The 15599-nt window shown below is 36.3% G+C and overlaps 1 protein-coding gene across 12 annotated transcripts in view; it reads right to left on the minus strand.

Moving 5' to 3' along the window:
• The window catches only part of gdpd4a (glycerophosphodiester phosphodiesterase domain containing 4a), an 80219-nt gene that overhangs the window by 17174 nt on the left and 47446 nt on the right, over positions 1 to 15599 (minus strand). For 9 of the 12 annotated variants that reach the window (XM_087292918.1, XM_087292919.1, XM_087292920.1 and 6 more), the window contains exons 10-15: positions 14081 to 14231; positions 9911 to 10135; positions 6912 to 7069; positions 6145 to 6292; positions 4024 to 4106; positions 3192 to 3271 (exon numbers count right to left, since the gene is read on the minus strand). In XM_087292918.1, coding sequence (XP_087149044.1) covers positions 3192 to 3271; positions 4024 to 4106; positions 6145 to 6292; positions 6912 to 7069; positions 9911 to 10135; positions 14081 to 14231 — 845 coding nt within the window. Of the gene's footprint in view, positions 1 to 389; positions 886 to 3191; positions 3272 to 4023; positions 4107 to 6144; positions 6293 to 6911; positions 7070 to 9910; positions 10136 to 14080; positions 14232 to 15599 lie in introns of those variants that run through there. The other 3 variants (XM_087292928.1, XM_087292929.1, XM_087292927.1) reach the window with 2 other exon arrangements.

Here is a 15599-nt window from a genome sequence, read left to right on the forward strand (position 1 = left end):
TATATATATATATATATATATATATATATATATATATATATATATATATATATATATATATATGACCTGCCTAGTTAACCTAATTATCCTAGTGAAGCCTTTAAATGTCACTTTAAGCTTTATAGAAGTGTCTTGAAAAGTATCTAGTCAAATATTATTTACTGTCATCTCTGCATCTGTCACATGGTCGCCCACTGAAGTTAAGCAGGGCTGCGCTCGGTCAGTGCCTGGATGGGAGACCACCTGGGAAAGCTATGGTTGCTGCTGGAAGTAGTGCTAGTGAGGCCAGCAGAGGACGCTCAACTTTTACTCGGTCTCACATTCACATACAGGCATCTAAACGCGCTCAAACAAATCTTTTAAACTTGACAAAAACTCTCGAAAACCTTTACTGTCTGCTGTGTCTTTAATATAGTGTAAAGATTAGTATGCATTATTAAAACATCAAGGAGGATGCAGAAAAGAAAAGTCACTTATAAATTAAAACTTTAATATTTTACGCAACAACCTTATATTTAAAAGGGAAACATAAGGGTGATCATACGCAAAAAAGATGTTTTCTTTCCCTTATTTATTTATTTGTTTGGCGCATTTACTCATGTGTGATCGGAAAACTGTCCCCGCCTCTCCTTTCACTCCACCCCGAAACCCCAGCTGGCCCTCTTTGGCCCAAGGTATTCGGTGGGCCAAAAAAGGACGGCCGCTGGCCCTAAAAAAAGCCCAGCTTTGGCCCGATTAGGCCCCAGAAGTGACAGTGGAAATGAGACTGGCCTTGGCTCGCCCTGACTCGCTCGCTTTAGGCATTATAGTGGAGACGTGGCTAATGAGTGCTGTCTTTCAGATGAGCTCCTGACTGTCTGTGGTCATTAAAAATCTTAGGATGTCCTTCAAAAGAAAAAAAAACAGAGCAGGGTTTAGCATCCCGGCCAAATTTGCCCACTGGCCTCTGTCCATCATGGCCTCCTGACCACCGTCCATATCATCGGCTTGATTAAGCTGCAGTCACACTAGAGTTTGAGCTTGCGGCACTGCGATAGGGGCGGGATTAAACAAGATGATTAGACATGTAAAAGAGCCAGCGATTGCTCCATGTTTTACATTTCTGTCCAGAGAGGTCATGTTTTGATCCTCGATTGGTCTCACGCAATCAAGTGATGCGATTTCGCAGATCAGAGTTCACCAAGATTGATCTGCACTGCAGCGACCTGCGAAACTTGACGCATGACCTTGGGTTTTCGGTCTGATGCATTTGTGTGCGTATGAATGGAAGTCTAAGGGGGGAAAAGTCCAGTGTGACCGCAGCTTCGCTCTGTTTCCTCTCCACCCATCAGCTGGTGTGTGATGTGCACTCTGGCACAAATGGCTGCCGTCAAGTCATCTGCTGCACACTGGGGGATGAGGAGATTCCCCCAATGTGTAAAGCAGAAAAGCGCTATGTAAATGTAAGGAGTTAATTAAAACTATTATGTTTAGAAATGGGCGAGGCAGTGGCGCAGTGGGTAGTGCTGTCGCCTCACAGCAAGAAGGTCGCTGGTTCGAAAATCGGCTCAGTTGGCGTTTCTGTGTGGAGTTTGCATGTTCTCCCTGCCTTCGCGTGAGTTTCCTGGTGCTCCGGTTTCCCCCAAAGACATGCGGTACAGGTGAATTGGTTAGGCTAAATTGTCCATAGTGTATGAGTGTGTGAATGTTTGTGTGGATGTTTCCCAGAGATGGGTTGCGGCTGGAAGGGCATCCGCTGCGTAAAAACTTGCTGGATAAGTTGGCGGTTCATTCCGCTGTGGCGACCCCGGATTAATAAAGGGACTAAGCCGACAAGAAAATGAATGAATGAATGTTTAGAAATGGGTTGAAAAAAAATCTTCTTTCAAACAGAAATATAGAGGGGGGCTAATGATTCAGGAGGGCTAACAATTCTGACTTCAAAAGTGTGTGTGTGTATATATATATATATAAAGACACCACTAACAGCAAAAGACACTGGACTTGTTGTGTGTTTGAGTAAAACGTCAGAAGAGTTCATATTTGGTGGAATACGCCTGATTTGTTGTTTTGATCAACTTAAATTCTCTCTAAAAAACTTAACAACACTAAATAACTCTGTATATCTATTGTATTTTGAAAACGTGCATCAGACATTTATAGAATAAAATAAATACAAACATTTTACCCAAACACGTGAATAAATCTCATACATCACTCGTCAATGCACATCAACTACAGCACAAACAGGCCATTCTCACAGGCTGGGTTCAGAATGCAAAACACATCTGAAACAGCAGAGAGTCGCTTATGTCTGAACTCATGTTGCCACAATCATCTCAATATAAATGATTATTTTGCTTTTTTATTTTAAAATTTGTATCATTCTGTAAATTAGCTGGTGATAGATAGGGATGGCTGATGTGAAGCTAACGTTTCAACATTGTTGAGATCCCAAAGCACAAGTGTTTCTAAACCCTGCACCAAAGCATGATGCAAAACACCTGGGTCACGTGACTAAAGCGTTTCAAAGCATCAGTCATTTCAGAGGAGTTACGAGACCTGGGGAATCTGCGTTTGACTGCCAGGGTTGGAATAAATCTCTATTTTATGTAGTGTAGTGGACCGTACGTGTGCACAGAGTAACAGTGCTGTAGTTGTCCTGAGTTTGAATCTCGACTTGTACAAATTATGACTTGATCTATTTTAATAATGTTACCTTATATGACCAAAACAAGACTTATTTATTCAGTCTAAGTGTTCGTTCGGATGTCAGACCAATGTTAAAACAAAACACCTTACATAAACAAAGCATTTAAAAACGAATGTCTGCATCCCACCGGGTTCGAGCCCATTATCTCTGCATGCTAGTCAGGAACTCTCTCCACTTCACTAAATCACTTGAAAACTCAACTCTACAATGTGGGCTTTAATACCTCAATTTGCTTAACTGCTCTTTGCTGAAGTTGTTCCAGAACAATACATAAAGAAATGACCACTAGGTTTCGCTGTGGAGACGGGTTTCAAAACGTTTCAAAGCTTTGACACATTTGCTTTAAGTGTTTCATGAAGCCTCGCTTTGCCCACCACTAGTGAGGAGATTGTGCAGAGATATTCTGATATATTACTGTGATATGATGTTGTGCTGTTCTGAAATCAGCCAGTGATGTGGACGGCGCATGCAGGACATGCTGAAAATCTCCTCATCTCACCTGTCCTGAACTTGCTGTAGGGCCCGTTTTCATTCACCTGTCGACTGCCGGACCAGAACGGCAGACCTCGCTCTCGCCACCTGCAGGACACACACACAAACACACACACACACCAACGCTCAATTCATCATTCATGAGGACAGGCTTGCTGTAGATTCATGATGAGATCAACATTTTTTACAGAATTAATACATGTGCTTAATATATAGACACACACACTCACTTAAACACACCCACTCATACACACACACACACACACACACGTGCACGCATACTTATAATATATACACTTAATTAATACGGTGCTTTGGAAAAAAAAAAAATATATATATATATATATGCATATGCATACTGACAAATGACCTTAAACTAAAATTTTCATATTTAGGGATGAGCTAGGAATTATCTTTAAGGATTAACTAAAAACTGAAGATCACAGTGCAAAAATTACACCTAAATTGACATGTTGTGGGGAAAATATTAAATAAAATGTTCATAAACAGAAAATATATATATATATATATATATTTTTTTTTCTGTTTTTTCTGCACTGTGATATATATATATATTCAAACAAGTTATTGCCAAAAAAAAGAAATGCAAAAAACAAAATTTGACATATACATATATATATATATGTCAAATTTTGTTTTTGCATTTCTTTTCTTTTTTTTGGCAATAACTTGTTTGTATTAACGCATTTTATTTCTACTCTTAAAGATGTTCTGTGACCACAAAACTTTAGTTTTGTTTAGTTTGTTTAGTTTAAATCCCTTATAAAAGTGACATTTGCATAATTTTTAATCATCTTCAGCTTTAAAGCTGAACTCACCAGTGGAAAATGAAAACAGCGGTGATGAAGAAAGCAGAGACGATAATGGTGAGGATCCACATCAGATTGTACTGATCTGGAGTCTGTGTGAAGGAAGCAGAGACATTTACTGACCATTTTTACTGACATTTAGAAAATAATGCAAAAGTTTAGTGCAATTTGTTAATGTATGTAATAACACACACACACTACTAATGCATTATTAAAGTCCAAATTCATGTTGGGATTTATGAGTTAACAATCTAACAATTACCGACTTTATTTCATTAACTAACATGAACAAAGCTGAATAAATACTGCAGTAAATTATTTGTTCATTGTATGTTTATGTTAGTAAATGCATTAACTAACATTATTTCACGGCTTTCTGAAATACTTAATTCTGATTGGTCAGTCGTGACATTCCAAGGTATTTTATTCTCAGATAGAAACAGCTGAAACTAATGACACAGGCTCACTTGAGTACTTTCAATCATCTTGACTGTCATCTTGATTCATGTTTATATGCTTGTCTGTTGCTGTTTGGCGCTATCTTGTGACTGAATAATTCATAATTTTTGCATTTTGTGGCAAGTTTAGGGATAAAGTACATCCAGGATGGTTAGGTCCCTTTAGGCTTATGCTAATCTGGGATTCAGGTCAGATTTATCAGCCCTTCAGAATTATTAGCCCCTTTATATTTTTCTCCAATTTCTGTTTAACGGAGAGAAGATTTCTTCAACACATTTCTAATCATAATAGTTTTAATAACTCATCTCTAGTAACTGATTCATTTTATCTTTGCCATGATGACAGTAAATAATATTTGACTAGATATTTTTCAAGACACTTCTATACAGCTTAAATTGACATTTAAGGTTTCTTGTCACACATGTTTTGGTTTTGTCCTAAACTGTTTGTTTTTTTGGAATGCCATGTTTGATTTTTTTTCAAAGGTTTTTAAAAAGGAGGTTAAGCCAGATTATTGCCCAGCAATTCTTGGATACTCTGATACATTAAACACTTTTCCAAGTTTCCAACAACGACCTCTATTGGAATGATTCTTGCAAAAAAAAAAAATAAATAATAATAATAATATATGTATATATATATATATATATATATATATATATATATATATATATATATATATATATATATATATATATATATTTATATACATGTGTATATATATATATATATATATATATATATATATATATATATATATATATATATATATATATATATATATATATATATATTTTATTAAACTGGATAAAAAATCCCCAGACTCCCCATGTTTTAAAGCTTGGTTGGGTGAATTGTTTCATGTCATACAACTGGAGAGGATACGTTACCTGGAGCCCAAATCTCATCTGCAATTTCAAAATGCCTGGCAACCCTTTCTGGATTTCCTCAAAACTGAATAGTGCACTACTACTCTCATAGTAATGACTGAATTTACTCTGTTGTTAATTCATAATCTTGTGTTGACTATGGTAAATGTCCCTCACTTATATATGTAATTTTTTTATATATATTTTATCATTATTTATTTATTTATTTTTGTTTAATTTTTTCTTCTTTGTGTGTGTTGTCTTGTTGGTACATTATGTAAAACCGTTAAAAAAAAAAAAAAAAAAAAATATATATATATATATATATATATATATATATATATATATATATAAAGTGACATTTAAAGGCTTAACTAGGTTAATTAGGTTAACTAGGCAGGTTAGGGTAATTAGGCAAGTTATTGTATAACTATTGTATGTTTGTTCTGTAGACTATCAAAACAAAAATATAGCTTAAAGGGGCTAATATTATTAACCTTAAAATGGCTTTTAAAAGAATTTAAAACTGCTTTTATTCTAGCCGAAATAAAACAAATAAGACTTTCTCCAGAAGAAAAAATATTATAGAAAATACTGTGAGAAATTCCTGAATCTGATAAACATAATTTGGAAAATATTTAAAAAATTAACTCAAAGGAGGGTGAATAATTTTGAATTCAAGTGCACTTGTGGGTAACACTTCAAAATAATGCTTCAATAGTTAAGTAGGGGATAAAGAACAATGGACACGTGTAGAGGTTGTTGTCTTCTGTGAGTGATGCATGTCTGTGATCTGACTCACCATGAGAAACACGGGCCGCTGCAGTTTCTTCAGGACGTGCAGGGCGTTTGTGGTGACCGAATGAACGCCAGCACACCACGCTAATGAATATAACCACGGCTGACTGATCACATACAGGTTAGTGCTGATGTTCACTGACGCGTACTTTCTGAAAGCAGAAGACATGCCGTTTATGATCATTAGGCTTATTTACAGATGCAAATTAAACCTATGTACAACACATAATCCAATGAGTCAAATATCAAAGAGAGAAGTTGAATTTACTGCAGTAAGAGAAGCAGTGCAAGTCTTTTTGTTTCATAATAAATTACTTGCATCTCAGAAGACAATGCCGACAAGAAATGAAACCAATGTGGTGGCTTTTGGAAGCGTGAGATGGAGTGGTTAACACTTTCTCAGGTTCGAGTTCTAGCTGGATCAGTTGGCATTTCTGTGTGGAGTTTGCATGTTCTTCCTGTTGGCGTGGGTTTCCTGTTTCCTGGTGCTCTGGTTTCCCCCACAGTACAAACACATGCGCTTTAGGTGAATTGAATAAACTAAATTGGCCGTAGTGTATGTGTGTGTTTGTGTGTGTGTGTGAATGTGAGTGTGTATGGGTGTTTCCCAGTACTGGGTTGCAGCTGGAAGGGCATCCGCTGTGTAAAACATATGCTGGATAAGTTGGCGGTTCATTCCGCTGTAGGCGACCCGTAATTAATAAAGGGACTAAGCCAAAGGAAAATGAATGAATGATCCAAAAGGCACATAAAAATAGGTGGATGCCGTACCGTATCTGCTCCTGGGACATGTAGCTGTAATGCAGGTTGAGTCTGACGATGTGCTCCTCCTGCAGCTCCTCTATTGAGGCGTGATCTCCAGACGTCTGCTGCAGCTCCGGGTCCAGCTCCTGCACCACACTCCTCTGATCATCCGGCAGCCACAACACCTGACACAAACACAGCACAAATCAGACACTTTTACAAATATGCCATGTGTGATATTGTTGTTGAGTATTGCAATAACAATATTTATTACGATATAACATTTCCCTAGAAAAATGCTATTTTTTTATTATTATCCATTTTTTAAATCATATTTTAATGATGTTAAAATAAAAAGGCAAAAGATAAAGTTCAGATTATTTATTCTACAATTTGAAATTTGCATGTTCTCCCCATGTTCGCGTGGGTTTCCTCCGGGTGCTCCGGTTTCCCCCACAGTCCAAAGACAGGTGAATTGGGTAAGCTAAATTCTCTGTAGTGTATGAGTGTGAATGAGAGTGTGTGGGAGTTCCCAGTGATGGGTTGTGGCTGGAAGGCATCTACTGCGTAAAACTTATGCTGGATAAGTTGGCGGTTCATTCCGCTGTGGCGACCCCAGATTAATAAAGGGACTAAGCCATAAAGAAAATTAATTTAATGACTAACTGAACTAATAATATGAATAATCGTCTGTATATTTACATACTGTGGTTAAGTTTAGGGTTGGGGTAGGGGTAGATGTTATTAAAATAGTGTTAATGGGTAGTTTAATAAATAGTCTAAATAATTCTAGCTATTTTTGGCCACAGCTTTATCCCTTTTAGCAACAACCCTGATTAGATGTTGTCATTTTTATCTCTCGTCTCGCCATTAGTGTTAAGCTCTGGGTTCGCCTTTGGGTCGCTCCAGCCAATAACACAACAGCAACTACTAGGGGGTGGAGTTTAAGATAATACAGCCACATTTGATTGGTCTAATTTGGATACAAAACGATGCATAAAATAAATATAATTTGTCACATGTCTGTGATATGAGCAATATCACACGAGTAGCAGTGCGATGTGGCTGTATATCGGCACTGGTGAGAGGCGTGCGTTGGCTTGAGGCCGCAGGCTGAGTGCCTTAGTGTCCCACCAGTGAAGATATACAGTCATATCACACTGATACAAGTGTAATATTGCATTTATACAACAGTTTGACGACATAATCATGTATATAAAAAAGAGAATCAAACATGGAGAGTCTAAAAATCCTTTTGTAATGAGGAACTACTTTCTTCCACCATTCATTCACATCTGCAGCTGACGTCAGAACAACAGAAATGTGTGAATGATTCTCTAGCGTAATGTCTAAAGTGAAGACAAAACAGGTGATTTTGCTCACATTTTAGGATTATAAAGCTGAACGGCATGAAATGTCATCAGTCTACAGAGATTTCCCAGTATTTATCTGTTGCAATCGGGAGATCACAATAATTAACCCCAAAAGTGCAGCTCTAACACTACTAGATTACTGTTGTGTTTGTGATGAGGAAAAACGCTATACAGGTGGACATTTATTCTTTCTGTTTACTGAACTAGTCTGCAGTAACGAAAACAGGAGACTCATTAGAGACAGATGGCCAACCAAAATGTAACGCAGCATTATACAAAAAGGTGGCCAACACAAAATTCATCAATTCCTGATATGCAAGTCCCATACCACACTCACCACACTACAATTACTATAGTATAAATGCAGCACACCTACATATAAAACAGAGAGAGGTCGACTAAGAAAGTCACTTACTAGTTTTATAATGATTTGATCAGCTGTAGTTTAAAATTACTCTAGGTTTTTCCTTCTCTAAAAGCTTAATATGCAGTCTCTGTCTCCATCGAGTGGATGACGCTGCATAGTTGCAATGTAAACAACTATATTCTCGTCTAATAAAGCCTGAAATGTACATTGTGTTGTCCAACAGCTGCAGTATTTGTCAAACTGTAGTGAGTTTATTGATCTGCTTTCACTCTATGTGGGTGGAGTAATACAGAAGGGTGAAGAGGCTGTAGGAGTTCTATTACAGAATTTTGCACTGCTATCAGCCAATCAGATTCGAGAACCAGAGAGAACTGTTGTATAAGCCAGGTGTTCCCAAACTTTTCAGCCCGCGGCCCCCTAAAATAACAATGCCAGTGACTCGCGACCCCCAATATCCTCTGAGGTGGTTCTAAATACAGAAACCTTGCATGCAATGACGCAGACACACCAATTAAATTTGTGTCAGTGCTTTAAATGTGCCAGAAAGTATAACCTGATGTTATAAAATCAAAATGCATCTGACGCTATTGCTGCCTTTAATATAATGTAATTACCCCAGGGGTCGCAATCCAATAGAACTAGTAACTATAAGCTAACTATATAGTATATAGTAACTATAAACGACTATTTTTATTTTTTAGTATAGTTATGGATAAAATATGTTAATTATTATGGTTTAATAAAAATAAATAGATTTTTGGAAATCACCAGGCGACCCCCCTTTATTGCCCCGCGACCACTCGGGGGGTCCCGACCCCCACTTTGAGAACCACTGGTATAAGCTGCTATTATCACGATAATGATAATTTCACTATATATTGTGCACAACCGTATTCCTTATTTTAATCTCTTCTGTGTTCTGGTAAATCACCTATACTGTATATATGACACAGTTAGTGATATTATGTTAAAGTATAAATGTTGATGATTTGAGATTGTAAGTAGAACTGTCTACGAACTGAGTGTAGAAGCTGGTTTCTGCTCTTGAAAATGCAAATTACCCTCAGTAAACTTTTTTTTTGACTAAATCTTTGACTCTTTTGGCTTTTCTTCATCTGATAGACTGGTCATTTTTGGGTAAAACTGTCGGCCCTCAACAACATCACCAAAAAAACAAAGCTGCATATTTCAATGCACTTCTGGGGACCTTTAAAAATGGATATGCAAAATGCCACAAGGCCACACGACGTGACATTATGGTGCCATTTTAATAACTGGTGATCCACCTGGCTGGAGTTGATGAAGGATTCGTTGTGTATGACCTCCAGGGTGCGAGTGATCCACGTGTCCCGGTACGGGTGACCTCGAGGCGGACGTCTGAGGTCAAAGATCACCAGTCTCTGGTGCTGAGCAGCCAGATTGAGGAACTCCTTTAGGGTCGGCACCGTTTGATTCTGGACCTCGATCTTCTCATTTACATTCAGAGTCGAGGCCGTTCTGAAAGGATCCCTCTGAGAGAAGAAAAAGAGAGAGAGAGAGAGAGAGAGAGGATTTGATTGGGTGAGTTTTGCAGGATTCTAAAGACCTTATTCTTTGTTGCTGCATGGAGGGCGCCATAGTGACCAGCGCTTTCTGGTAGGTTGCTTAGAACTTCCGATGAGAACTGTCATCAGCCAGAGCAGCGTTTCTGGGTGTTAATACAGTTTTCAGTGGCTTACGGGGTGTTTTTGTGATGCAAAACTTTAATTTTGAAAGAAAGATGTCTGTTAACGGTATGCTTCTGTCAGACGCGGTTCAAGTGCGAGAGAAAAATGTTCTCGTAATTCAGTGTCTTATACAGTTCTATCTCGCTATCGTCCTGTAAAGGTATTTTTCTGTATTTCTCCCGTATTTTCAGCCTTTCTCTAAAGGGTGGCAATAAACATTAAGGAGCTGATCCTCCCTTATACACAACACATACTTCGAACCACCAGGGGACACCCTTTGCTCTTAAATGTGAGTTTGTTCCGTGCTTTTGTTTTATTTAGGCATGAAAACACTTTAAAATAATTATTAAAACAGCAGGAATCCGTTACTTTTCATTACAGGTGGCTTCACCCCTCCTATGCAGTCCTCAAAACAGTCATATAGCGGGGCGTGACAGTCAGCTGACGCACTCCATGGTATTAAATAGATGCTGTTTCTGGATTCTATATTGGCGAGTCTGGGTTTTGGGTGTGTGTTTGAACAAATGTATACACATAATTAATAATAATAACATCTAAACATCTCAATCTTGGTGTTTTTTTTTAAACACATCCAATTTTGTCTTAAATGAGCATATACAGTTAGGAATGCAATCAAATGCTTTTATTATAACGTTAGATGTGTGCATTTTTAGAGTGACACCTCTGTTATTTAATGTTATCAAATGAAAAATCTAAATAAATTAGATTCATTCATTGCTCTTTAATCAGAATGTTTACGTTACACAGTAAAGAAAAAGTGAATGAGATTTGGAATAATGAGAAATTTAAATTAATTCTATTTCTTTATAAAAGCTACATATTTTAATAAGCTGAACTGTTTGCTAATTATTTGCTGTTAATGCATACTATTTATTTTTTCTTTTGTAAATAATAATAATAAAACATATTACTGACTGTTCAACTGTTTATTCACAATGAAGCAGATCCAAAGGAGCAGATTTAGTAATTTGGGGATTTTCTCACCATATTATGGTGGGCATATCGCTTATTTAGGTATGATAATGGTTTTTTTTTTTTAAAGCAATTGACCAAGGCTGATCAAAAATACAATTAAAACTGTTATACGTTAACAAGTAATATTATTACACTTTTAAATAACTTTAAAACTTTTCTTATTGTATGTAGTTTCAAATTTGATTTATCCCTGTGATTCAAAGCTGAATATTCATCAAAGCTCATTAATATTTACGACCATTCCAAATATGGTCAATATGGAGCTTCTGATCTTAAGGATATTTTATGGGTAATAAATGAGCATATAAACCCATTTATGGAGATTTTTTGATTGATTTTTTAATATCAGAGAACATTCATTCATTCATTTTCCTTCAGCTTAGTCCCTTATTCATCAGAGGTCGCCACAGTGGAATGAACTGTCAACTATTCCACAATGTGTTTTTTTGCAATGGATGACCTTCCAGCTGCAACCCAGTACTGGGAAACACCCATTCACTCTCATTCACACACATACACTACGGCCAATTTAGTTAATTCAATTCACCTGTAGTGCATGTGTTTGGACAGTGGGGGAAACTGGAGCACCCGGAGGAAACCCAAGCTAACACGGGGAGAACATGCAAACTCCACACAGAAATGCCAAATGACCCAGCCAGGACTCGAACCAGCGACCTTCTTTCTGTGAGGCCACTGTGCCACCACTATCAGAGAACAATTTAACTTACTGCAATACAAATACCATATGAATGCGAAAATATGGACTATGGAGGCAGGTGCTCTGACATTTGTTTTATGTTTTATGTTCTGTGTGCTGTATTATTATGTCCTATGTTTATGTATTAAACACCTGACGATGATATTATTGCAGATCAATTTCCCCATGGTTACTAATAAAGTTACCTTAACTAATTATATCATATACTCTTTAATATTGTGAATAAGTGAGTGATGTTAAAGAGCATGAGGCTGAGCATGAGCAGTGCTCTGTGTTCTAGGGTTGATCCTTGTGCAGAGCCTCATTCCAGCCTCAATCCTTTAATCCCAATTGATTCCTCATGGATTTAGGAGGGATTCTGAGGTTAATTAAGAGGCCAGGAGCCCAAACATACATGCATGTGCACTGCATTATCATTTTCATTGCAGTACGAAGGGTTTTTATAAAGCATGCGGGGGTTTCTGATTGTTCTTAATCTGTTTGACTGCAAGATCCTAAAACGTTTGACTTGGTTATTTCAGCATTTTCCATTTTCAGTTTAAGTTTACATCATTTTTTGGTATTTTTACCTTTAGCTATTTCAGAGCATCAACTTACACCAAAAACATATTTGATATTTCTTTCAAGTACTAAAAACGGTTAAATTTTTATGTTATTAGTAAATATTAGTGTGTTGTCTATGAGGAAATAGATTTGATCATATATAATTATCCAGAGAGAATAATAAGTGGCTAAAAAATGTAATAACAAAGCCAAGGTTAAATAAATGTGTTAATTACTATTAGAATTATTATTGATAAACAACTTTAAAAATATGTTATTAATATACAATAATTTAAATAACCCTTTTTAGCTGTTTTTGTAGTTTAATACAGTTGATGACAAATTTATTAGCCATTCTGTGAAATTTCACAAATAATATTCTGTTAAAACTGTTTATTTTTGTACATCATTTCATTAACATCTACATGACACACGTGTATATATATATATATATATATATATATATATATATTTTCATAGAAATTATACACTTACCGGACACTTTATTAGGTACACCTCTCTAGCTGCTCATTAACCCAAATTTCTAGTCAGCCAATCACATGGCAGCAACTCAATGGATTTAGGCATGTAGGCATGGTCAAGTCAATCTGCTGAAGTTCAAACCGAGCATCAGAAAGGGGAAGAAATGGGATTTAAGTGACTTTGAATGTGGCATGGTTGTTGATGCCAGACGGCTGGCCTAGTATTTCAGAAACTGCTGATCTACTGGGATTTTCACGCACAACCATCTCTAGGGTTTACAGAGAATGGTCCGAAAAATAAAAAATATCCAGTGAGCCGCAGTTCTGTGGGCGCAAATGCCTTGTGGATGCCAGTAGTCAGAGGAGAATGGCCAGCCTGGTTTCAGCTGATAGAAAAGCAACAGTAACTCAAATAAACACTTATTACAACCGAGGTCTGCAGAACAATGAGTTCACTGTACTCAAATGGCCTCCACACTCACCAGGTCTCAATCCAATAGAGCACCTTTGGGATGTGGTGAAACTAGAGATTTGCATCATGGATGTACAGCCGACAAATCTGCAGCAACTGCGTGATGTTATCATGTCAATATGGAGCAAAATCTCTGAGGAATTTTCCAGCACCTTGTTGAATCTATTCCACAAAGGATTAAGGCAGTTCTGAAGGCAAAAGGGGTCCAACCCGGTTCTAGTAAAGTGTACCTAATAAATTGGCCAGTGAGTGTATAGTTTATATATAGTTTTAAGTACATTTCACTATGTAAGATTAATTTAAGTGCCTTGTATTATTCGTATTAATATTGTATGAATGTATTAACTAATGTTATTGGATATTTTATATGAATTTATTTTCTATTTATACTTTATATGAATGTATAAAAACAGCTGTAGTTATGTTTTTCAAGGAGGTCATGTATTCTGTATGGTGCATAAATGGCAGTACTATAAAGCCAGCCGTCAGTATTTGTATCTACAGACCGATGAGCAGAACAGAAGTTTCTGGATGCTCACCCGCAGAAACCAGGATCCAGCGCTGAGCATCTCCAGCTCTGCCCATGTGAACATGGCCGCCGGAGAGTCCGTCCGGTTGGGAAAGACTTGATGCACGTTGGTCGTCCTCCTCAAAGTGCTGTCGTGCATCAGGAACGGGACGCCATCATAACTGCACACAGCGAAATTACATTGCATTACATTTACAATATTGAACTCAAATGGTATGTTTCTGCATCCAACAAAATTAATTTCAGTTTGTTTAAGAGATTTTTAATAGCATCATATTCTGCCAAAACATACTGCTTAGAATTTGAAAATTAAAAACAAAAAATCATAAATGAATAAACATAAATGTTAGTATTTTAAAGTAGAACTGTAATTTACAGATGTAATACATTCATTTTTATAAATTTGTAACTTAAATAACAATTAAAAAATTATATATATATATATAAACTTTGTCCTTCCTTTTTCTTTTTTTCTTTCAAAATGTTTGTCTTTTCATCTAATATTTACATCGTATACCAGCATGATTTCATTTGAACCAAAAACCTGTTTTCACCTCATCGAATCCCTAGTCCACCATGAAGAAGCACAAAAACAATTCACCTGGTCAAAATATCAACCTAAATGCACATGATAAGTTGGTCAAACACATGAAATAACTCTTGTTATCCAGATTAACCCGTTCTCAATCCATAGCTGACACTGATCTGCATTTGTCAGTGGGGTCAAAGGCTCTTATATCACCAATAATCCATAACACACTCATTGACTTCTGTTCTGCTGCTTCTAAATCACTCAGTATGTTTAAATGGACACCAATACTCCAATATTAAAGGGATAGTTCACCCAAAAATGAAAATCCTGTTTACCAGCAAACAATTTTACATTATAAAACGTTCCCGTAACATTTCCATTAGGTAAAAAAAAGCATTTTGTTTGAAAGTTATTAGAATGTTCAAAATGTCCTGTGTTTTAGACGTTGTATTAATGTTATTGATTGGTTGAACTTTATTAAAATGTATTTAGAACTTGTCATAGTAATGATTAAACAACTTTTAAATAATTTAATAATGTTTGAATAGTTTTTTTAAAATTTAAATAATATTTCAAATATTCCAACAAAATAGTTTTTATCCTAACATTTTAGAACGTTCCATTCATAACTTAATGCTAAAGTTCTTAATGCTAACGTTTTTAAAACGCTTCAACAAAAACACAATGATAACGTTTATTTTGCTGATGTTTTTAGAATGTTTATTATTTACAAATAACCTTATACAAACATTATGCAAGAACGTTTTTTGATAACTTTGAGAGAACATTTAGAGAACATTAGCTAAAGTTATAACACTCCCTGTTAGTTTGTTTTTTACTGACTTTTTTTCTTTATTTTGTTGAAACCACAAAAGAAGATAATTTGAAGAAAGCTGTAACCATTCACTTGCATAATATTGATATTTCCTACTATGAAAGTCAATGGTTACAGGTTTTTAGCTTTCTTCAGAATATATTATTTTCAACAGAATAAAGA

The sequence above is a fragment of the Danio rerio genome, chromosome 18, assembly GCF_052040795.2.
Source record: "Danio rerio strain M-AB ecotype USA chromosome 18, GRCz13ab, whole genome shotgun sequence".
Classification (NCBI taxonomy): Eukaryota; Metazoa; Chordata; class Actinopteri; order Cypriniformes; family Danionidae; genus Danio; species Danio rerio.